This window comes from Peromyscus eremicus, chromosome 8b, assembly GCF_949786415.1.
Source record: "Peromyscus eremicus chromosome 8b, PerEre_H2_v1, whole genome shotgun sequence".
NCBI classification, from domain to species: domain Eukaryota; kingdom Metazoa; phylum Chordata; class Mammalia; order Rodentia; family Cricetidae; genus Peromyscus; species Peromyscus eremicus.
In genome coordinates, this window is record NC_081424.1 from 18,787,245 (window position 1) to 18,810,717 (window position 23,473).

General features: G+C 43.8%; 1 protein-coding gene across 1 annotated transcript; it reads left to right on the plus strand.

Moving 5' to 3' along the window:
• The first annotated feature begins 2,075 nt into the window (after positions 1-2,075).
• Nus1 (NUS1 dehydrodolichyl diphosphate synthase subunit) lies at positions 2,076-22,633 on the plus strand. The gene is made up of 5 exons (XM_059272575.1): positions 2,076-2,640; positions 16,232-16,357; positions 17,153-17,302; positions 20,039-20,138; positions 22,445-22,633. Exons 1-5 carry the CDS (start codon positions 2,226-2,228, stop codon positions 22,533-22,535), a joined length of 882 nt encoding a protein of 293 aa, XP_059128558.1. The 5' UTR covers positions 2,076-2,225; the 3' UTR covers positions 22,536-22,633.
• Positions 22,634-23,473: the final 840 nt, after the last annotated feature.

Sequence of the window (23,473 nt, forward strand, 5' to 3'; positions counted from 1 at the left end):
GCAGCCGGAGGAGAAGACTGCATCTTGCTGTTCACGGTCTTTCCTCTCCCACTACTTTATCCACTATCAGAAGAGCTGTGCCCAGCAGACCGAGAGGGAGAGGAATGTGCAGGGTGAGCACTTCCTCGGGTTGAGCTGTCAAAGGCAGGGAGACTTGCAAGATGGACACGAGATGCAAGTTTTAAACTACAGCAAAGCAAGTCTTACAAACAGAAATGAGGCCAGTTGAAAAAGGTGCCAATGGCTAAAAAATTAAGAAAATGTAAACAGTTCCTGGTGGGAAAAGGGGACTGTACAGACCAAAACTAGCTGTATTACACATATTCAAACATATATATAATTTATATATTTGTATGGAAATATAATACATATGCTGTAGGTAGACATAGTGGAAAGTAAGTCTTGAGAAGTGAGTTGGGATTTGAGTAACGTCACACTGGGAAAGGAATTGAGAAGGAAGAGCCTAAGCAAAAGAGGCAATAATTCTCCAGAACTGCTGCAGGGAAGTTCAGAGTGGCCTAGAGGATTAGTTTAAGTGGAGATTAGCTAGAACTTGGGGCTGTAAAGTGACAGGACTAGAGGTCACTTTACATTAGATGGCAGAGGTGACTGAGCATCATGCCCATTTTCCCATCCACTGAAACCTAATTCATAATCGGAGATCAGAATCACTTAATGAAGTGACTGGGTCATCAGGTGTTGGACCACCTTATACGTGTGAGTAGTGGGCAGCCATAGGATTCTGTAACTGTTCTGGCAAGGATGAAGATATTCTAAGAGACACTTCTGCCCCCGCATCTTGGCTGTTAGATTATTAAAACAAAACGGACCCCAAGAAATTGGAATTTCCACAAGGGTCTCTTGTTGAGAGAAGGAAAAGGCTGGAACTTGGAGCCAGAAGGGGACTTGTCCCTGGGAAAAAGACTTCACACAACTTGCCAGACTCTTCTTACGGAAGAGACTGGGGCTGAGACAACGGTGCGTGCGTGCGTGCGTGCGTGCGTGCGTGCGTGCGTGCGTGCGTGCGTGCGTGCGTGCGTGCGTGCGTGCGTGCGTGCGTGCGTGCGTGCGTGCGTGCGTGCGTGCGTGCGTGCGTGCGTGCGTGCGTGCGTGCGTGCGTGCGTGCGTGCGTGCGTGCGTGCGTGTGTGTGTGTATACATGCTGATCCTCTTCTCAGTACGGCCACATTGACTCAGTTTCTCCTTTCTGCTTTCACTCTCACTTGTTTCATTGGTCTATTAAGGATGCGCGGCATCGCTTGACTTGTTAGGGATGCTAGGGACTGATTCTGACCGTAACAATGCCATGGCACTTCTGTTTCCAGGTCCTATGCTTAAGGGCCTCATTCCCACTCTGGGAAGTTTCATTCTGGTCGGAGGACTGGACAACAAACTGCGATGAGACCTCTCCAAGAACATTCTAGCCCTTGGGAACATCTATTTGGGGACCCTGGTTGATTTCCAACATCTGCACTTGCTGACGGGGTGGATTCTCTGTGTGTTTTGCAACTCACTTAGTTCACTTTTGTTTTTTTGTTTTGTTTGTTTCTTTGAGACAGGGTTTCTCTGCGGGTAGCCCTAACTGCCTTGGCACTCACTCTGTAGACTAGGCTGGCCTCGAACTCAGAGATCTGCCTTGCCTCCGCCTCCTGAGTGCATCGGCCACCACGCCCGGTGTCGACTTAGCTCACTCTTAACTCCTTGGGAATCGTTTGTTTCATGGCCGTGAAAGGAGATGGACAACACGGGATGCCCAAATCCTGGGGCCTCGGGGGGGGGGGGGGGGGGGGAACAGTCCCATCTGCTCACGACTCCATGCACCCCCCCACCGGAGAAAGGCCGGAGGCGTTGGCGCGTCGCCCTCCTCACCCCCAGGGGGCGCCAGCGCCCGGGAGTCCGCCTCATTCTCCCTAGTCGCACGCTCTCCCTGGTCGCTTGGCGGCGGCGGCGGCCGGGGCTCCAGCCTCGACTCCCGGCCGCGTCAGAGTTCCCCCGGCAGCCAATCAGGACTGTCCATGTACTACCGGGGGCGGGGCTGCCGAGGGCGGAGGAAGATGGCGGCGGGGGCTAGGTGAGGTGTCGGCCGTGGCGAGGGGCTCGGGCGCGGGGGGTGGGGGGACGCGGAGCGATGGCCCGCGCCGGCCGCTGGGGCGGATAAAACCCCCCCGTCGCGCCGCGGGTGTGGGCCGGAGGGAGGAGACGGTGCCCGAGCGCCACCACAGGAGTATGACGGGGCTGTACGAGCTGGTGTGGCGGGTGCTGCACGCGCTGCTCTGCCTGCAGCGCACGCTCGCCTCCTGGCTCCGCGTTCGCTTCGGCACCTGGAACTGGATCTGGCGGCGCTGCGGCCGCGCCGCCTCCGCCGCGGTCCTAGCGCCGCTCGGCTTCACGCTCCGCAAGCCCCCGGCCGTCGGCAGGAACCGGCGTCATCACCGGCACCCTCGCGGGGGACCCGGGCCCGCCGCCACCCACCCCCGGCTGCGCTGGCGCGCGGACGGCCGGTCCCTGCAGAAGCTGCCGGTGCACATGGGCCTGGTGATCACCGAGGAGGAGCAGGAGCCCAGCTTCTCGGACATCGCGAGCCTCGTGGTGTGGTGTATGGCCGTGGGCATCTCCTACATTAGCGTCTACGACCACCAAGGTGAGGACGGGTCGGGGGGTCGGGGGGAAAGGTGGGGTGGCAGGGGCGCTTTCCGAGTCCCAGGACTACACGTCTGACTGGTTGGCTCCCGGTCGCCTTGCGAGGCCGCCGCCCTCCAGGCCCGGCGAGTTTAGGTGGCTCTGGGCCCTTAAGTCTAAATAAATCACAGTGCCGGCGCTTTCGAGGAAGGGAGATGAGTTTTATTAACGTTGACCAAGTCTTTGGATTTGGTTGTGTATTTTTTAACATTCAAAAAAAAAACAAAACTTGTTATATTCCATTGAGGTAGATGGTATCTATTTGGCTTTGCTTCACAAAAGAGGGAGCCGACATTCAAACATTCAAAACCATAAACCGATTTGCCCAAGGTCACCAAAGTAGTAATGGGGAAATCATTGTAACCAGTCTCTGCGTTCTTCAAAGTGTCTCTTGAAAGGGGTTCAATGCATTCATCTTAAGTACGACTGGTCAGTGGAGGACTTATACATGAGCCGTATCGTAGGTTTTCCGGATGAGCTCTTGGAGTTAGATGGCGTTTGCATTGAGTTTCTGAAAAGCATGTGAGATTTTAGATAGGCCCAGAACACGATGCTGCCCCGCTCTCTCTGAAGCCTGTGATCATTTATCCTCAGTGGCCAGTACAATACTGCAGTTGTCTTCTGTAAGTTCTGATCGAGGCAATGAATTTCACCATAGCCCTGTTAAGTACAAAATTCAACACTTCACTTCATGGCAACAAGCCTAAAGCACTCGGCCAGATGTGTTCCTCGGAATCTTGCCTTCATCTTGTGTGCTCTCAGGCTGGCGAGGAGAAAGGCACACACTAGGTGATGGATGACGTTTGGGGAGTAGAGTTACTGCTAGAAAGGAGAGAAATTCTGAACAGAGGAACTTGAGAGTTGGTGGAGAGGAGATGAAATTTGAGCAGGGCATTGAAGAATAGGGGGGAGAGAGAGTGAGTGGAGGCTCCCAAATGTCAGGCGTGAGTTTCAGTCAATCCTAAGTGCAGTGGTATTTCCTTGAGGATGTGGTGATAAGGATGAGTTAGGAGGGTTGATATTCAGGAAAGAAAAATGACTGTTTTATCCTTGGTTCAATAAATTGCCTGTGTGCTCTAGAGAAGCCACTGAGGTTTACCTTTAAATCTCTATCAGCTAGATATTTAAGTGCAGGGTTTGGCTAGGGTAAGTAGTAATCACTGACTCCCTTATCATCGTTCTCCTAGCTACCGAGGAGTTTTGTTCCACGGGAGCCTGCCATCTGAGATGATGATGTGCCCTATAGGGTAAAGCTTAATATATCCAGAGACTGACAGTACAGAACTTGCTAAAGACTCAAGAGACCAGTAGAAGTCAGGAGACTGTTAGGTGACACAGTCCTTGCCTAAACCAGTGCAGTCAGTAGTGTGGGATATAACTTGGCAATAAAAAAAAGGAAATTAAAGCCATTAAGCAATGTGCGTTGACTGAAAAGCTATATGCCAAGTCGTTGGACACGACTGCATCCAAGCAGAGATTACACTGCCATCGCACTTCCTTGTTCCTGCAATTCCTGTTAGTGCGTTTCTGATGTGACTCAGGTCCTGTGTCATGTGCTCTTGGAGAGAAAATGGTTGGCAATGAGAAGGAGTCAACTGAACCAAGTTTTGACGAGAACCGAGCAGAGATTGAAGGAACGTTTTTTACTGAATGGGCTTCAGGGATTCTGTGTGCTCCTATAAAAGCATTTTTAAGCGATAATTTCATAGTTTGAATAAGAGATCTTCAATTTACTTTCCGGCTTTTGACTGATTTGTTCATTCAGCAAGCCATAGTTGGGTTATATGTAAATACCATGCCTTTCCAGGCAGGAGCATGCAGGAGTAAATGAAAACAAAACCTAAGATTTTAGTGAAAGTCTGGCATCCTCTATTAATGTGTTAGAAAAGAGATAGTTTTAGAAGCATTATGAGGAAAAATAAGACAGGGCAGAGGGGAGGGTGGCTGAAAGGCGATGATGAAGGAGAGAGAGTTTTAAATTGGGTGACCAAGTTTGACCAAGTCAAACTTTTGGATAGATAAAGATATGTAAACTTTATTCTATTTCCTCCAGTATGCTTCTATTTAAGCTTGTTTCTGTATACTTAGAAAAATTTATGTGTATTAACATATACATAAATGCTGCATTCACTGATACCTGCCTTGCTGTAGAGGTCTGAAAATGAAGAAGTAAGTGTAAGAAGTGGTATAACATTCAAGGAGAGATGCCTGCTATACATAATGCAGGCTGATAAATCACAAATGACAACTGAGTGTGAAAGACTTCAGGGAGAGAAAGGGGGAAATTCCCTTAGACGTGCTGTTACCACCATGTGGCTCTAGGAAGAGGGAAAGTGACATTTGCGTTGGAACTAGCAAAAGCAGATAGGACTTGAGCACTCTCCTGCCCCTGTATGTGAACTGGAAGTGCCTCTTTGGTTTATTTTGATAAGATTTCACTTAAACAATAGCATTGACTGGAGCCTTGGGAACAGTGAGTAGAACAGGTAAGTTCCCTTAGCAGAATGTTGGAAAAGAAGGGAAGATGAATGCTTAGGCAGCTGTTTTGCTTATGTGGTTTTGTAGAAATCTATCCCAAAGTTCAGTGTTTTAAAATAATTATGTGTTCACTCCGTTCAGTTGTGCAATTTTCCTCGGGGTCACTTACATAGCTTGCAGTCAGATAACTGGCAGGGACATAAAGGCTGTCATTGTGTGTCATCCGTTTGTGCTTGGTTTGTAAGGGCTGGAATAGAGAGGAGATGGTTATCTGTCTGCTTATGGATCCCACATGACGACCGTGGGCTTCCTTGTATAATAGAGGCCTCAAAATTATCAGATGCCTCCAGATCAGGTGTTCCCAGAGTCAGACCAAAGGTGCAAGGCTTTAGGACCCAGCTTAAGCAGTCAGTCACACATCTGTCTTGAGGGAAGGAAGTGGATTTCACCTCTCATCGGTGGGGAAAATGGTCTGTGCCTCAAGATAGAGCGGAGGGAGTTGATAGCAGCCACCTTGGAGACAAGCTTATTGATTTAATTTTCCCCTCTTCTACATCTCTTCAACCTCAAATCTGTATTTAAATAACACTCATTCTGATTATGATGGGTTTTAGATGGTTTTTAGTCCTTGAAATACCCGTAGATATTTACATACTTTGAAGTGTCTTTTCCTGTGAACTGATGGTCTGGCTTGCTTGCTTATGTAGAGAGAGGCAGGGTCTTGGGAGGCTGGCCTTCAACTTAAGGTTCTCTTGCCTCAGTTTCTCTAGTGCTGGGGTTACAGGCAGGCTTGTGTCCAAACCTGGCTTGTTTTGATTTTTTTTTTTTTTTAATTTAATGAGCTCTTCCTTTGCTGCCCGAATCTGTGGACTCAGATGATTGGGTGTCAGCTTCCCTAAAGCTGGGACTGTAGGTTCACCCCATAGCCACAACAAAACACATTTCAAAGATGCTTTATATCTATTAGTTTTTGGTGGTTCTGGAGATCAAACTCTGGGCCTTTGGCAAGTTGAGCACTGTAGCACTGAGCTACTCAGTTAAGCCCTTGTACTTTTTTATTATACTTGTAAACTTTTTTGATTATGATTAATTTCTGCTGTATTCATTTATTAGGAATTGAGGTTTTCTGTGATTATTCAGGAATTTTTCAGCTCACAGTTCTCATAAGGAGAATTGACTTTTGTCTACATGATTATGATTTAGGAAATGATTATGATAGGGATTGTGTTAAAAACTGTTTCTTGCCTGGCAGTGTTGGCGCACGCCTTTAATCCCAGCACTCGGGAGGCAGAGCCAGGCGAATCTCTGTGAGTTCGAAGCCAGCCTGCTCTACCAAGTGAGTTCCAGGGAAGCGCAAAGCTACACAGAGAAACCCTGTCTCAAAAAACCAAAAAAAAAAAAAAAAAAAAAAAAACAACCACCCAAAAAATTGTTTCTTAATGTGTTTGGTGTAACAGTCTTGGGGCTGTTATGCTTTCTTGTGTACACTTGAAGTACACAGTGCTCCACATTGTCTGGATGGGTACTGTTCTCATTGCCCAATTGTGTTGGTACCATGCTTATTGTAGGGTTGTTTAGAAAAGCTTAAGAAGGAGTCCTTGGAATGTTTATAGGAAATACTGATTCATCACACTTACTGATCAGCTGAATTAAGATAGTCTAACCTGGGCATCTCTATTTTTATCAAGCCACTTGTATGGTGCTTTTGCACACTGGAGTTTGACCTTAACATAGAACAAAAGCTTCTCTGGCACTTATGTAAGATTAATCATGGGCTGGAGTTGGAGCTGAGTGGATATAGTACTGAGGTTCTATATCCACGCACACACACACACACACACACACACACACTTACTTCATCTTTCACATTGTTCATGTGTAATGATAATTTGGGGGTAGTGTTTTTTATTATAAATTGAAATGAGTCAGCAAGGTATTTTCTATATGACATCCAGTTACCAGACATCAAAAATATTTTCTTTCTGCTTTTATCCCTTTGCTTGTAAATCTGTTCTGTGCAATAGTTTTGGGGTAATGATTTCTCACACTAGCCCTAATGGGACTGCCCAGTGCCATCCCAGCCTTCTCAGCCTATTTCTCATAGTATCTGTACCTTTTATTACACCATGTTTAGGTTTCTTTCTGTCACCTCTTTTTCTCTTTGAGTGCCTGGAGTGCTTACTTTCTTCTTCTGTTTTTGGTTTTTCAGTACAGGGTTTCACTGTGTAGCCATGGGTGTCCTGGAACTCACTCTAGACTGACTGGCCTTGGACTCACCTGCCTCTTCCTCCCTAGTGCTGGCATTAAAGGCATGCACCACCACCGCCCAGCTCACTCTAGCTCTGATTGTTTTGAGTCTACCCTTACCTCCGGCTTGTGTTGTGTCTCTTGCCACATCACCTCCTGTTAGTCCGTCTTGCTTGTCTTACTCTGTTCCTGGATCTCCTTAGAACGTTGGGTACCTCTAAAGATAATTCTGTTGTCTCAGTGTGTGTCCGCACTTGACGTTTATAAATCAGAAGCTCCATGGATGTCATCTCTACTTTTCCTTTTTGCTTCTTTCAGGGTATGGCTGGGTGTTAAATGCCTGCCATGGTTAGGCAGTACACATTCTTTGACTCCAGAGAGGGAGGGCTGTGCTTCCTGTACACAAGCATAAGGAGCTGAGTTGCAGCTTTTGTTTCCCAAGAGTGAAACCTAGGATCCAGGAAAGTAAACTTAAGTCTGTTCTAGTGTGACCTATGAGATAGATAGTAGCAGGAGGTATATAACTCTTTTTTTAAAAAAAGTATTTATTTATTTGTATTTTATGTGCATTGGTATTTGCCTGCATGTATGTCTGTGTGAGGGTGTCAGATCCCTTGGAATAGGAGTTACAGACAGTTGTGAGCTGCCATGTGGGTGCTGGGAATTGAACCCTGCTCCTCTGGAAGAGCAGCCAGTGCTCTTAACGCCTGAGCCATCTCGCCAGCCCTGGTATAACTCTTAATAATGATTGTTCTCCTTATGTTGAATTACAGAGGTGTCAGATGTATTGAAAGTCCAAATACATGCATGACTGTATTTGATGTACTAAACAGTGTATCTGGAGTGGTTCTGTTCCCTTGTTTAGAAACTCATGGAAGAGAACCCGTGTCCCTGCTCTTCACTCTTTCCTGGAATTCTGTATTTATCTCACCATCCTGTGATGTCCTAGTCTCCTTTTTCTAGCAAAGGACTCTACCAAAATCCTATCATTTGATTTTTTTTTTTTTTTTTTTGAGACAGGGTTTCTCTGTGTAGTTTTTTTTGGTTCCTATCCTGGATCTCTCTCTGTAGACCAGGCTGGCCTCGAACTCACAGAGATCTGCCTGGCTCTGCCTCCCAAGTGCTGGGATCAAAGGCGTGTGCCGCCGCCGCCGCCGCCGCCGCCGCCGCCGCCGCCACCGCCACCACCACCACCACCACCACCACCACCACCACCACCACTGCCCAGTCTATCATGGATTCTTAGAGCAGCCAGCCAGCCCCATCTCCTTGGGTAGGCTCTTTGAGTTATTTCATCCCTGTCTTGCTTTGAGAGGTTCTGTTCTGCTTTGTTTTTGGATGTGAGGAATGATTTTGTTCTCAGTCCTCTTCTATTAAACCATAGTGCTAGATCTATGAATTAAGCCTTTTAAGAAAAGGTTTATTATTTTTAATTAGTATGTGTGCTCCTTAAGTGGAGGTGTTCTTGGGGGCCAGAAGAGGGCATTAGACCCCTGAAGGCAGAGGAACAGGCAGCTGTGAGCTACCTTGTGTTGGTGCTGGAAAGGGAACTTGGGTCCTCTGCAGCAGCAGGACGTGCTTTTACTACTGAGCTATCCCTTCAGCCCCATCTATTCAATTTTAGTAGTAACAATTTTTTTGTTGTTGTTAAATTCTTGAAGAAAATATTTAGCTATTTGGTATGGAGGTGTGTGTGTCACAGCACATTCATGGAGGTCAGAGAACAACCTGCAGGAGTTGATTCTCCTCTTCTTCCTTGTGAGGCCCAGGGGGATTGAACTCAGGACTCTGGGCTCCAAGACAGTGCCTCTCTGGCTGGACCATCCCGCTATTCCCTTTGTTCAATTCTTACTGTGTGGTACATGCTATACAAAAATGCAGTAATTCTAAAGGATTTCCAGCTCAAGAAACAGAGAATCAAAAAGCCAAGATACATATCCCCTAAGGAGCCAGGTTTAGAATTTGAACCACATTTTATTTAAAAGCTTTTGTTCTTAGAACTGTTAGGTTATTGTCATTATTTCGAGAACAGACAGTAGTCACTTTATGGACTGACTATATTGTATCATCTTCAGGTCATGGTATCATGGCACTGACATACAGGTGATAGAAACCTCCTGAGAAGCATTTAAAGCAGGTAGTTTTCCTTATCTCATCTAAATGGCCACCCTCGCTATTGGACACCTGTTTAATCACTGCGCTTCAACTACGGAGCACATGCTCTCCATGAACCGTTTGTCAGATAAGCAGAGCTATGAAGGCATTCTTGTTTTCAGAACATGCAACTTGAGCTGGAGGTGTTGCGGGGTTGGGGTGGGGTGGAGGAGTTCTTGCTTCATGTGTGTGAAGCCCTGTGCTCAGTCTCCGATGTTGATGAAAGACAGACAAATTAAATCACATCAAACGTGCAGCTGGGACTGAGAAAGTCTGTGTGTCTTCTTCAACTTACATACTTGTGTTGGGGGGCATAGAGCCATTACAGGAAGCTGTCAGTGCCCGTTGGTTTCCTTGCTACAGTATGTTAGTGTTCTAGCATAATTGTTGATCTGGGAGGTGTCCTGAGGCTCTCCATTAAAATAAAATAGTTTAATGACTTACCAGGGTTTGTGTTTATGACTGTGGTAGTCACATAAAATTTTAGTTTGTTTTTTCTTCATTTAAAATAATTGTACTACTAAGTACATGTTTTCTTCTCCAAAGACTCCCCTCCAGTAGCGTGATAGTTGTCTGTCACAGAGGTTAAATGAAGGTAGCCAACAGGTAGTTTACTTTGGTCTCTAGTTGATAAAAATGTGCGATCAAATGGAAGGCATTGTGCATAAGGAAATAGTGCTTGAATTGCGTAGCTTGGAGGAGTGGGCAGCTGGGAGAGACTATTTTAGTGTTGTTTTTCTTTGTCCTGTGAATCCTTTTTGCTAGATGTTTCTTAAAAGGTCTGCTTCTACAGAAGGAACAACTGTAAAAAATTTTCTGTTAAATGTCTCTTTTAAACGTCATTTTATAGGTTTGATTATACATTTCACATGAGTTTTAAAAGAACCTTTAGGAAGTACAGGCAAGATTTGTTGAATGAATACTTGTTTAAACTTGTTGTTCCCTGATTCTCTTCATTTGGTAAGGTGCTTATGTCGTGGCTTATTGCTTAGTGTTCGCATGCTTGGCTGAATGTTGAGACCTGAACATGATCCTGGAATGTTATTGATGTCTCAGAGCAGAGATTTTAGAAGACCCCAAAGGAGCCTGAGAACTGTGTGTAATGGGTAGATTGGTGGACTGAATTCTGTTTGGAATGTTGCTGTTTCTGGTTTCTGTGGCGCCATGTTTGCTTGGATTTCTCAATGCACATCTGAACCTACTGCGTCTCATGCCTGGCTTCTCTTTTGTTTCCCTTTAAATGTGAGCTGTATGCAGGTCTGCCTTTCACCTCCACATGGCCATGAACAGCTGGGTAAATGGAATATGGGCAACTGAGTGCTGTCTCAGGTGATTTTCAGCATTACTGTGTGTTGACATGCAGTTGTACCTCTAGCCCCCATTGCTTCATAACATCAGATTCTGTGTCTCCAATAGTACATGTCCAAAACATCGCTCTTGAATATCCCCCCAAATCTGCCGTCCCATATTTTTCTGCATCAGCTGAATATTTTCTTCCATTCTGTTGAAGTTGTAGTCTGCCATCAGGCTTTTAGTCTCGTATGGAGTATGTCTGAAATGTCCCACTTGTATAGGTGTTATCTGCCCTGCCCAGATTTCAGGGGCCGTCATCTTTCACTTGTGTTACTACACTATCCCCCCATTAGTCTTTATTTAGATTCTGGCCCCTCTACAGTTCATTCTTCACCTACCAGCAAAGTAATTTTCTGAGGCAGCATGGGTTGAGGTTAAATACAGGGCCTGTGAATACTCTACCACTGAGCCAAGTTTTTAGCTCTTAGTTTTTCTGAGAAAGCATCTCACTCTAGCTCAGGCTAACCTTGAACTCACTATGTTGCCTAGGTTGGCCTTGAACTCAAGATCTTTCTGCATCCCAGTCCTAATGTTATAGGTAGGTGTACACAACCTTGCCTCGCTGTGATTTGTTTTATTTTTAAATAACATCAATCAAACTCTGAATAAAACCCTCTAGTAGATTCCTACGGTACTTAGAATGTTAAGTTCACTACCAGGAGTAATGGGCCTCCTCCTCATGTTGAGTTTTTTTCAATGTCTCTAGTCTCATTTAATATCCATGTTCCAGTTTTATCTCTGTTGCTGTAATAAAGCATTCTGACCAAAAGCAGCTCAGGGAAGGAAAGAGTTTATTTGGCTTGTACTTACAGTTCACAGTCCACCATTGGGGAAGTCTAGGCAGGAACTCAAACAGAAACCAAGGAGAACACTACTTGGTGGCTCTATCACAGCTCATGCTTAGCTACCTTCTTAGGACCCAGGACCACTGCTTAGGGAATGGTGTCAGCCATAGTATCTATTAGCAATCAAGACAGTCTTCCACAGCCATGTCCACAGGTCAGTCCTATCTGGGTGACCCCTTAGTTGAGACTTCTCAAGTGACTCTTGGCTGTGTCAAAATGATAATTAAGTCAGCTGGGACAGTCCCTCTTTCCATTTTCCAGTTACTGCTCAGAGTGGTACTCTTCTTTCCTTAATAAGATGAACTCTGAATGCTGAGAGAATATACATCAGAGCTATCTCTGTGATAGCCAACAGCTGAGGAAATCCTGATTTATTGGTTGGTTGATGTGTAGTGCTGGGATTCGAACCCAGGGCCGTAGAGCATGCTAGGCAAGTGTTCTACCTCTGAACTACATTATCCAGTCCCAGAAATACCAGCTTCTCTACTTTGAGATCTGAACAAAATCAGCCAAAACATTTTTGGTAAAATACCAGGATTGAGATATTCATGAGCCGGGAGCTAGGAAGGATACATTTTGTATCAGTGACAGAGCAGCACAAAAGAGCTGCTTCGGTGTGTTCTAGGAGTACTGTGTGTACACATGCATTGGGGCACATCCAAAAGCAGAACAGTTGTGTTTGGATGGGTAAGAGGAGGAATGTTCCAGTGTGTCATGGTGGAAGGTCAGGGAACATTCTGTTGTTGTTTAAACTCTGTACTTAGTTTTTAATACCACAGTTACAAACGTTTCTTAGAATATAAAAAGACACGCATTTGGCTCCCAAAGTTCATAGTTCATTTTACCAAGAAAAACACATGCACAGTCACCTGTTTTTTCTGAGATTCAGCTTTCCTAGCATAAAATTTGAGTCCTAGATGACTCTGCAAGAACACTTGTAGTTAGACTTCCTTTGGGACCGTCAGCTCCCCAATAATGACAAGGAGACTTATTATTAATTATGAAAGCTTGGCCTTAGCTTAGGCTTGTTCCCAACTAGCTCTTTTTTTTTTTTTTTTTTTTTTTTTTCTGGAGCTGAGGACTGAACCCAGGGCTTGTGCTTGCTAGGCAAGAGCTCTACCACTGAGCTAAATCCCCAACCCCCCAACTAGCTCTTATAAATTGACCTGTTTCTTTTAATCTATGTTCTGCCACGTGGCTTTTTACCTTTCCTTCATTCTGTATTTCCGACTCCCTCTGTGTCTCGCTGGCATCTCTCACATGCCTGGATTCATCCCGAGTTCCTCTCTCTGCCTGGAAGTCCTGCCTATTCTCTCCTGCCTAGCTATTGGCCACTCAGCTTTTTATTAAACAAATCACAATAGCACATCTTCACACAGTGTAAACAAATATCTCACAACAAATACTTGTTTGCCCTGTGAACCTTTTCAAGCCTTTAAAAAACTACGGAAAAATAATTAATTACTTCTGTGGCTGTGATAATTCTCTGTTGCGGTGATAATACTGTGTGACATACTTCCTTCAGCAAGACCACACCTCTGAAGTGTCCTCAAACAGTGCCACCAGTTGAAGACCATGTGTTCAAATACATGAGCCTATGTGAGACATTTTCATTCAAACTACCACATGCTATATCCTAGGTTTTTCAAAAGTTAATACTTGTTGGCTTTCAAGACAGCCCAGCAGCTAAATGGGATTGCTGCTACACCTGACAACCCGAGTTGCATCTCCAGAACCATTTCAGTGTGGAAAACATCTCCACCAAGTTGTCCTCCAACTTGCCTAAACATGGCAGGTGCACCCCTCCATCAAGCACACACAGCACCAGGGATAATGAATACTGGATAGTAGTAATTTAGACCTAGATTTCAGATCAAATCCTTCAACACCTAAGGACAATTGTTTGACCACACCGAATCTCTCTATTTCCTCTTCATTAAAGGATAGGAGAAGTTTTCTTTCTCTCTCTCTCTTTTTTTTTTTCCAGTTGGTGGTGTCATCTTACTGTGTAACTCAGGCTGGTCTTGAATTCTCAGTCCTTGTGCCATAGCTCCCTAAATGCTGGGATTATAGTCATGCACCACTGGGTCTGGCTTAAAATAAATGGTTAAATTACAGTACTATATTCTGCTTTCTCAAAATTGTGTTTTCAGATGGGTTTTCCTTAAATTGGTTAAATCCAAGTGGTTATGAATGCCCACCCACTTTTTCATTCCAGCACTCTTGGATCAGTCAGTTTAGGTTGTAGAAGGCAAATAGGGAGGATTATAAAATGAGAAAAAAATTTCTACGTACTCTGTGCTGTTACTTGAGAAATTATGTGAGTCAAGGCCAGCCTTCTGTCTTACTGCCTTTCTTATGTATCATGCGACGCATGTGTAGACTTTGATTGCCAAAGAGAATTGTCAACTAGTAATACTCATATACTTTATGGATGAAATGAAGCCATAGAGTGTGATCAGCTATGGGGGTCAGCTGTGCAGCACCAGGAATTAATTTTCCTCATAACCTGTTTCATGCAAGCCTCGGACAGAAACTATATATAGTTTATATTTCAGCAGTTCTCTGTCCAGCTTAGCCTAGAGCAAGGCTCTCTTTCTGCGAGTCTGGATCGACCATTCTGCATGCAATCAGGAAGTATCTGCGTGTATTGTGAGAGGTTCCTGGAAAGTAAACTTTCCATTCATGTCCCTTCAGGTGGTGTTAGTTGGCACTTTGTGCACTGATAATTCAGTTTATTACGTAAACATTGAACTCCTGTTATATGAAAGGAGACTTGGGGGAAAGAGATGAACAAACCAGAAGTTCACAGGAAAGAATACATGGTGGAGGTGGTTGGTTAAGTTAGTGCTACTTTAAAAAGTGTGATATTAAGTTTATTAAGGGATTTGAATACAGTCCTTGTTAATTGGGTGAAGAATGGGACACTGGGAAGGTCTTGGGAAGGAAATGACAATTTAGCTGCCCTGTAAAGACTTGGAAGAATTGTACAGGCACAGGCTGTTGAAGTTCATGTAAAGGATAGGGTGGCAGACATGCTACTGGAGAGGTAGCTGAGAGTTCTCCATCTGGGTTGACAGAAAGCAGGAAGGCAAGTGAGCCACTGGCCTTGGCTTGAGCTTCTGAAACCTCAAAGCCCACTCCAGTGACACACTTCTGACAAGGCCACACCTACTCCAACAAGGGCACATGTCCTAATCCTTTCAAATAATGCCACTCCCTATGAGCCTGTGGGGGCCATTTTCATTCACATCACCACACTACTGTCTGCTCCCCTTCTCCTCACCTCCTCCTTTTCTTTTTAAGTTAGATCATTAGATGGGTGCTACATAGTTTTCTTCTTTTTTTTTCTCTAAGGGATGTGGTGGTCACTAACCTTAACTTCTGTGCATGATTAGAATATCAAAAAACATTGTATTTTTGTTCTTGGGTTTAAATTTTCTAAGTTTTGTGTGGATCATTGACTGCCTTGGTTCGTGAGGGAGGAGGGAGCAGAAGCAGGAAACTGGTTTCAGATGGCTGTGGATATGACGGAGACAGCCCTCTGGGGGACGACTTTGGCAGATCAGCTCAGCTTTACTCCAGAATATAGGGAGTGTGTGGGATTGGGAGGCCTGGGGACAAACCCTAGTTTGCATTAAGTGGCAGGCTCCTATCATAAGGCTGAGTTAGTCCTACAGCAAAGCTCCTAGTTCAAGTCTTAGTTTCCAGGTGTCAGCAGGAGGAAAGAAAGACTTCTGGCGGGGGATCTGTGCCAAGGGTCACGATAGAGATAAATCAGGCATCCAGGCTTAGAGACAGCTTTCAGAGAAGGTCAGTCCTCTGGGCCTAGGGAGAGGCTCCAGATAAAGGCAGGTAGAGAGCAGGAAGTCTCACTGCAGCAGGGGAGGGAGAAGTCCTCCATGTTACCCAGCTTAGAGAAAGCTGCTAGCCTATGGTAGGCTGCAACCTCTGACCAGCAGGGCCTCCCAACAGTTTTGCTCTTATTGTATTCTTTACTTTGTGCATAATTTATACTGCTTTCTCTTATTATAAAACAAATCAAATTGAGGCAGTAGCATTTCATGTATATAATAAATCTGTAGAGAAAAGATGTTCGTTTGGGAGTCAGGAGTAAAGACATTCTTAGACCAGCCCTTTCGAGACACTGGATTTCAGTTTCCTAGATGTGAATAAGGCTTCAAGGAACGGGTCTCTTAAAATTCCTTCTCGGGTCTTAGTCTGTCGTATTCACATGTTCACATTGCTTCCAAGTAGCTAAGCTGTTTCTGACTGAGCCTAAAGCCAGACTCCTTATTAACTAGCTCTGCTGTAGTGTTTCCCTGTTAGATCTCGTTTGAGACTAGTCATTACTGCTTTATTTGAAATGGATCCAGTTTTGGGTCTAGTATTGTATCCACAGCAAACATCCACTAGTCATTGAAGAATATCACCTAACCTGGTTGTGATCTATTTGCTCATACCTTTCTTTTTAAGGTATTTTCAAGAGAAATAATTCCAGATTGATGGATGAAATTTTAAAACAACAGCAGGAACTTTTGGGCCTAGATTGTTCCAAATACTCACCAGAGTTTGCAAATAGTAACGACAAAGACGATCAAGGTAAGTGAGTGTGGGCAGTTGTGCACACGACCATTGGAAGAGGGTGTTTGTGTTTCAGGGCAGATTCTGTCACATTCATAATTTATTTGGCTCTGTTAGTCCTTCTTATCAGTTATCTTGCTAGAAGATAATATTCAGAAAATGATACAATAGCAGTTGACGTAGAAATGAATCCATGTTAAAGAGTTTATTTAACTACGCAGATTGTATGCCCTGTGAACAGAGAAGCCCAAGAACAGATACATTTGTAATAGTAAATTTAGTGAGTGCATAAATTGATGCAGAACTGGTTTTTCTGTAGGGTGATAGAAAAGAGTAAGTCAGACTTCTGCATTGTTGTCAGTTTTGTAGAATCTTAACAGTTCTAAAGCAGCTTCCGGAGTCAGATCGGCTTATGCACAGTGCACACACACTCCACTGAAGCATAGTTTCCTTTGTCTGAAGTTTTCTTTTATGTTACTACTAAATTGACTGTGAGCGTAGATGGCATTTTTAGATAAGCAAAAATTGTAGCTAGCCTCTTGTAGAGAGAGGGTTTACTCACTATATGCATAGCTACTTTTAGGATTTGGAGAAGGTGGTATATAAAAATAGGCACCACTGTGACCTGGGGTGCATGGCCCCTCTCAGAGAAGCTGAGCAGGTGTGTTTGGATGCTGACACTGAAGGGTTTGACTGGTTCCTGCTTATCACAGTTGTATCTTTGTTTTGGTCTGAACTTGCTTCACAAAACTGATTTTGAAGTAAATATGGAAGAGTGTGTTTTAAATATTGTCTTGTCTGTTTTTTCTCTAGTTTTAAATTGCCCTTCAGCAGTGAAGGTGCTGTCCCCAGAAGATGGAAAAGCGGATATTGTGAGAGCTGCCCAGGACTTTTGCCAGTTAGTAGCTCAGCAGCAGAGGAGACCCACAGATTTGGATGTAGATCTACTAGACAGCTTACTTAGTAAGTCAGGAATGTTTCCCATTGTGTCTCCCAGAGACACAGAGGAAAGAGAATGTTTCGGTTCTTTTCATTCTATACAATCTGATTTACCTGGCCTGGTGGCTCATGCCTTTAATCCCAGCATTCAGGAGGCAGAGGCAGACAGATCTTTGTGGTCCAGGCTAGCTAGCCAGGGCTAAATGTGAGACACCGTTTTGGGGGGAGGCTTTTATTGCTGTACTCCTTACAGTTCTGACAGTTAATGACCCACATGTGGAAACGATTTCACGCTATGGAACTTATCCTTGTACTCAACATGAAGATTTAATAAGATGCATTGAGTGTGTGTGTGGGCACCTGGGCAGCTGGGCAGCTGGGCAGCCGTCAGGGTAGCTGTCTGGAAGTGCTTCTCTTCTCCACTGAGTGAGCGTGAATAGTCACCAGGCTTGCTGGCAGGCACCTTTCCCCACTGACCATCTTGCTGGGTCAAGGAGGGGTTTTTGAGGAACTTTTCTCTTTAATGTGTCATCCTGGAAGATGGATTTCAGTGTGCTGTCACTCTTTTCTGTCCCTCCGCCACTGCTTGTCCCTTTTTAGATACAGCCTTTTATCCATGCCTCCTTTTTGTATTCACTCTGTTTGCTATGCAGAGAAACCATTGTGTGTGCTGTATTTTACTAAAATACAGCACTACATGTAAGTGCGCACGCGTGCGTGCAAGCGGACACACACACCTCCACCTCCACCTCACTGTTCTGCTGGTGAAAGTCTTTGGTTAGTTTTTTTGCTTTGGAGTCCCTTTAGGAACCTTTTGCTCTAACCATGGTTCTTCTTACTAGCATTATCTTTAACATTTTAAAAAAAGACAATCTTTGTAACAAATTAATGTTCATTGATGGCTTCTGTAACCATGTGATGATATCAAGACATTGATATTTCATTCATTACCATAGAATGTTATTTCCCTTTCGTACTAATCTTGCATTTTCTGCCTCAGTTATTCACTTAGCTCTTGATTCTGGTCTTCTGCCCTAACTTGCTACCTACTTTGGTTGACTGCTCACCTCTTACTTTCTGTCACTGGTTAACTGTTTGGGCTCAGGGAGTAGCAGACATTGTAGGACCATTTCATCAGAGTTACTGAGATAGTGGCCATATCTTGGACATTTTGAAGCCCAATTAGAGAGGAATTTATGGATATGTCCTAAATGGTAGCCTGGGGTGGCCTATAGATGGCCTTGAGGCAGCACATTGGGGAGTTAATTGAAGTGGTGAGCCAAGGAGCTGCAGGGTTTGTTAATTTATAATAAAAATGTTTACAGACTTCAAAAAATTATTTCTTTCACTTTTTGAGATTTCTATTTCCCCCTTCCCTTTCCTCTCTCTAAATCCTCCGTGTTACCCCTCCACATTCTCTTTTAAATTCATGGGGTTTTGCATCAATTGTTGCTGTCCATACCCCCTCCCACTGTTGTTACAACGCCCCTCTCCTAAACATGACCTGCTCAGCTGTGGAATGTTATTTATACGCATGTTTTCAGGGCTGACCATTGGTATTGGATAAGCAGTTGGTGTGCTTATCCCAGGGAAGACCGTTTCTCCTCTCAGCGTTCCTTCTTGGCCCCTAGTTCTTAGTGTAGGGTTGAGCTCATCGGCCTTCCCCTGTGTGCTTCAGCATGTCTGTTGTTGTCCTTGTTTGGCTCATGTTCAGGCAGCTGTATTGTTGAGACTATGTGGATGTAGCTTCTCACATTACTAGAGACACACTCTCTCAACAGATGCTCTCATCCTCTTGCTCTTACACTCTTTAGTGTAGGTTTTAAACTTCATTAACTGATAGGATATTACCAAGCACTCTGACCACCATCATTCCCATTTCTATTAATCTATATTTTGCCACATGGCCTTGGTGTTACCCGCCTGCTAGCATCTTGTTCTTTGGGCAGCTGGGTGGCATCTGCCTCGACTCCTCCCTTCTTTCTCCCTGTATTCCGTTTGGCTTTCCCACCTAGCTACATTCTGCCTGGCTATAGGCTAAATCAACTTTATTTATCAACCAATGAAAGCAACACATATTCACAACATACAGAAAGACCGTCCCACAACATACCCACACAAAGACAGGCATGCAGGTGGTCACAGCAGTATTATCAAAAACTACAAACAAAATGTCTAGCAACTGGTGAGTGGATCAAATGAGTTATATCCACAGAACATACCACTACCCAACAGAAGACTAAAGAGTAATGAAGTACTAATGCATTAAACTTAAACAAACCTCAAAGGTCTTAGCTTACTGGGTATGGGAGCCCACAGAGGTTTCTCTTTAAGGCTGCTTGAGCTCTAAGGAACACTGAAAACATTTATATTGTCTAGCTAGTAATTGGTCTTTCAGGTTCCTTAGCTATAAAATATGGGCATGGAATGAAAGGAGGTAGATACTATTCTTCCTTCCTTCTTTTCTTTTTGTTTTTGTTTGAGATAGGATGTCACTGTGTAGACCAGGCTGGACTCAAACTCACAGAGATCCACCTGCCTTCACCTCCCGAACATTCTTTTGTCTTTTTTTTTTTTTTAAATATTTGTTTTTAATTAAAGTTTTTTTTTTTGTTAAAGTTTATTAAGCATTCAGATAAGGCTTCAGATAAGAGAACAGACAAGGAAGCCTAAGAAGCCACCTGATTGATAGATTTTTGCCCTTGTCATGTTTGTGTATAAATGGTACATGTCAATTTTATGTGTGTCTTTATTCCCAAGGTTCACATGGTTTCCCTGATCCTGATTTAGTGTTGAAGTTTGGTCCTGTGGACAGCACATTAGGCTTTCTTCCCTGGCAAATCAGATTGACTGAGATCATGTAAGTAACTGAATGTGTATTGGTTTTGTTCTTTGATCCAGCACTGTGCTAGATCTAATGGTAATACCTCAGCCTTATCTCAGGAGCTTAAGTCTGAGTGGACAGTAAAGGATGGGATTGTGCAGATGTTTGATATTGACATTAATTATCTTAGGGGATTGAGAATGAGCATTATCTGAGTGCTGGAGTCGTTGTTCCAAAGAAAAAGTAGGAGTCCACTGAGGCGTATGATAGAGATAGAAGTTTTGTATTGTAGTAACGGTAGGAAGCATAGTGAGTGGGAGGGAAGCAAAAGAGAAGATAGGATGTTTAAAGATGCAGGGAGCTGGCCCTGTGGAGTGACAGTGTGAATGAAAGAGGAGGTCCAGGGCTTCCGAGTCTGGATGGTTTTAATAACAAAATGAGTAGACGGTGAGTGGGAACAGGTTGAACCTATAGGTAGTACAGGAATGGTGACTTTGGAAGGCTTATTTAGCTATTATGGCTAGAGTTGGGTTGGAGAAAAGATAAAGTCAAAAGACAGTTGAAGGGGCCATACCTATGATTTTGGGATAAGTATAATGAAGGGAATGAAATTATTTACAAAGAACAGGGTTTGTAGACTCTTCCTAAAATGGCCAGGAAATAAATACCTTAGTTAAGTCTTTCAGGTCATGTAGTACCTTTTTCTACTTAACTAAAATTTGCCCAACTCAGCAAGTGCAGCTAAATATTCACAGATAACACATGAACAAAGAGGTATGACTGTTATTTATAAAAATAAACTGTTAACTTGGGGAGAAGGAACAGGAGGTCAAGGCCAGCCTGGGCTACATAGTGAGTTCTGGACAAATCTGAGCTACCAAGTGAAACCTTGTCTAACAAACAAACAAAACACATAAGCAAACAACGACAGACTGTTATTTGTTGACCCCTGATTTAGAATAAAAGAGAAGTGGTTTTGTTTTGTTGTTTTAATTTTATATTTTCTTAGACATGGTTTCTCTGTATCCCTGGCTGTTCTGGAACTCACTCTGCAGACCAGGCTGACCTTGGAACTCACAGAGATCTGCCTGCCTCTGGAGTGCTGGGATTAAAGGCATGTGTCACATGCCTGTTTAATGTGTTACTTTTTAAAATGCGGATTTTAATGTAGAGTTGAGGATTAAATAGATCAGGTGACAGGTACCAAGCACATGACAGGTTGTACATTGTACCTGTGTCTACACGTTTGTCCCAGTGCGCATACTTTGTTGAATTTTGTCTGCATTTTTGTTTCCTCCACAGACTAAGCATCATGATGTCAGCTAAGGCATCTCAGTCCTAAAGCACGCTGAGAGGCATTCGCAGTCTCTGAGACACTGAGGGTAGTGCCCACAGTGCTGAAGACTGGGAGATAGGGCTGTTGATAGAACGTGCAGGGAGACAGGGATGCTGGAGGGTTGGTTTGTTTGTTTGTTTGTTTCCATCTATTTACTTTACATCCCTGCCTCAGCCTCCCCCAACAAGGGAATGTCGGAGTTTTAAGGGGGACAAAAAGCAAATTTTAGGAAGAATACCATTAAGTATTGTTTGAATAGAGATGGTAAGACAAGGTTGGCAGCAGACATTATTTTCATTTGATGTTAAGATAAGAAGGATAAGTTGGCCACTTCTTCAAAATTCCTGACAGATGGAGGAAAGACAGAGAACCATAGGGTCAGGCAGGAGCTCTTTTGTTGTAGGGTGGTGTGTGTGTGTGTGTGTGTGTGTGTGTGTGTGTGTGTGTGTGTGTGTGTGGAATGTGACTGGAACTCTGTGGCTTTTGTAATCTGACTCTGTGTTTGACCCTTACTGTTTTGAATTTCCAAACCTCATTATTAAGCCGTTTAAAGTGGAGGGCTTTTTCATGTCAGTTTTTGAAAATTGGGTAACGTACTTAAAGGAACCCTCGTTGTGTGTTCATACTGCCTCTCTATGCTGTCTTCATGGTGTAAGTGCTCCTGTAGTAGTTGGCAGCAGTGGGTTACACATCCATTTATTGCTTGCTCACTGTATTACGATGTTACTGTGTGCGAGTGCCTGGCTTCCACAAACTGTCGACAGTCCTGACTTTACTGTGACCACGCAGAGTTCTTAAAGTGCATTTGAGTACATTATTGATACATAGATTTTTAACTGTAACATAGGGTTTGCATTAATAAATTGTGACTCGTTCTGCTTGCGCTGTCTCACAGTGAGTCTGACTAAGAAATTTAGCCTGTTCTGTGTATAAGTGGCCGTGTTCTGCCCTTCACTTCCTTTTGGACAGAGGATCTAATTCTCCCCTCCTTGTGTTCCCTTTTCAGCTCTTTGCCTTCTCACCTAAACATCAGTTATGAGGACTTTTTCTCCGCCCTTCGTCAGTATGCAGCTTGTGAACAGCGTCTGGGAAAGTAGTGGTTCCTGCTTGCATAATACGATTTCAGACTTTTGGAGAAAAGGACCCAATTGACTCTGATGTTTACAAAGTACCTATAAAACCTTGTACACACCTAGTTCATATTCCTCATAATTTATCAACAAACACAAAAAAGTGTCTTACTTGAGAGTGAATGAGTGTGTGTGTGTGTGTGTGTGTGTGCGTGCGTGCACGTGTGGAGATGAATTTATAAATGGGGCACATTGGAGAATGGAGTACATAGAGTGGAGGACACAGTTCAGGCACGTAGGGGCCATGGCTTAGGAACTGAGATTTCAGATGTAAAGGCTTCAGCTCCTGCTACTTCTCTGTTTTTGTGGGGAGTACAGGCAGTGAGTAGAGCTGGCTTAGTTGTTTGTGGTGGGAGGGGATGGTTTTCGTTCAGTCTTTATAGTGACCAAACTTTAATTTTTCAGAATAATATATTGACCTACTCGTGGAAGTACTCTTGTTTTGAGGGACATTCGCAGAGTCTGGATTGTTGACATGTTGAAAGGTTGCTCACCTGCAGAGCAAAGGGAGCCTCCTCAGTTTTCCGTCCATTTCATTTCATTATATTTGCAGTGTGACCTGAGAGTATTGCTCTGGTGTCTGAGTTGTAAAGATCATTTGGAAAAAAAAAAAAAAGTCTTACAATATTGAAGTACAGAATACAAACATTTAAATACTGAATTAGGAAGTCAAAAACCAAAAAAGTGAATAAATGATCATCTTAAAGATGGAAAATTTTCTAAGAGGACAGTTTTGATTTCATGTGTGAAGAGTACTATGTTCTGTAGTACCCAAAGCATTTATAAAGAAATGTTTCCATTAGCTTTTTATTTCAAATAAACATTTGAGAGAAGTTACCAAGGCAGCTCTTTCCCTCAAAAGTAGCCCACCCCTCCCCTGAGTGCTCCTGGGCTTTTCTTTGTCC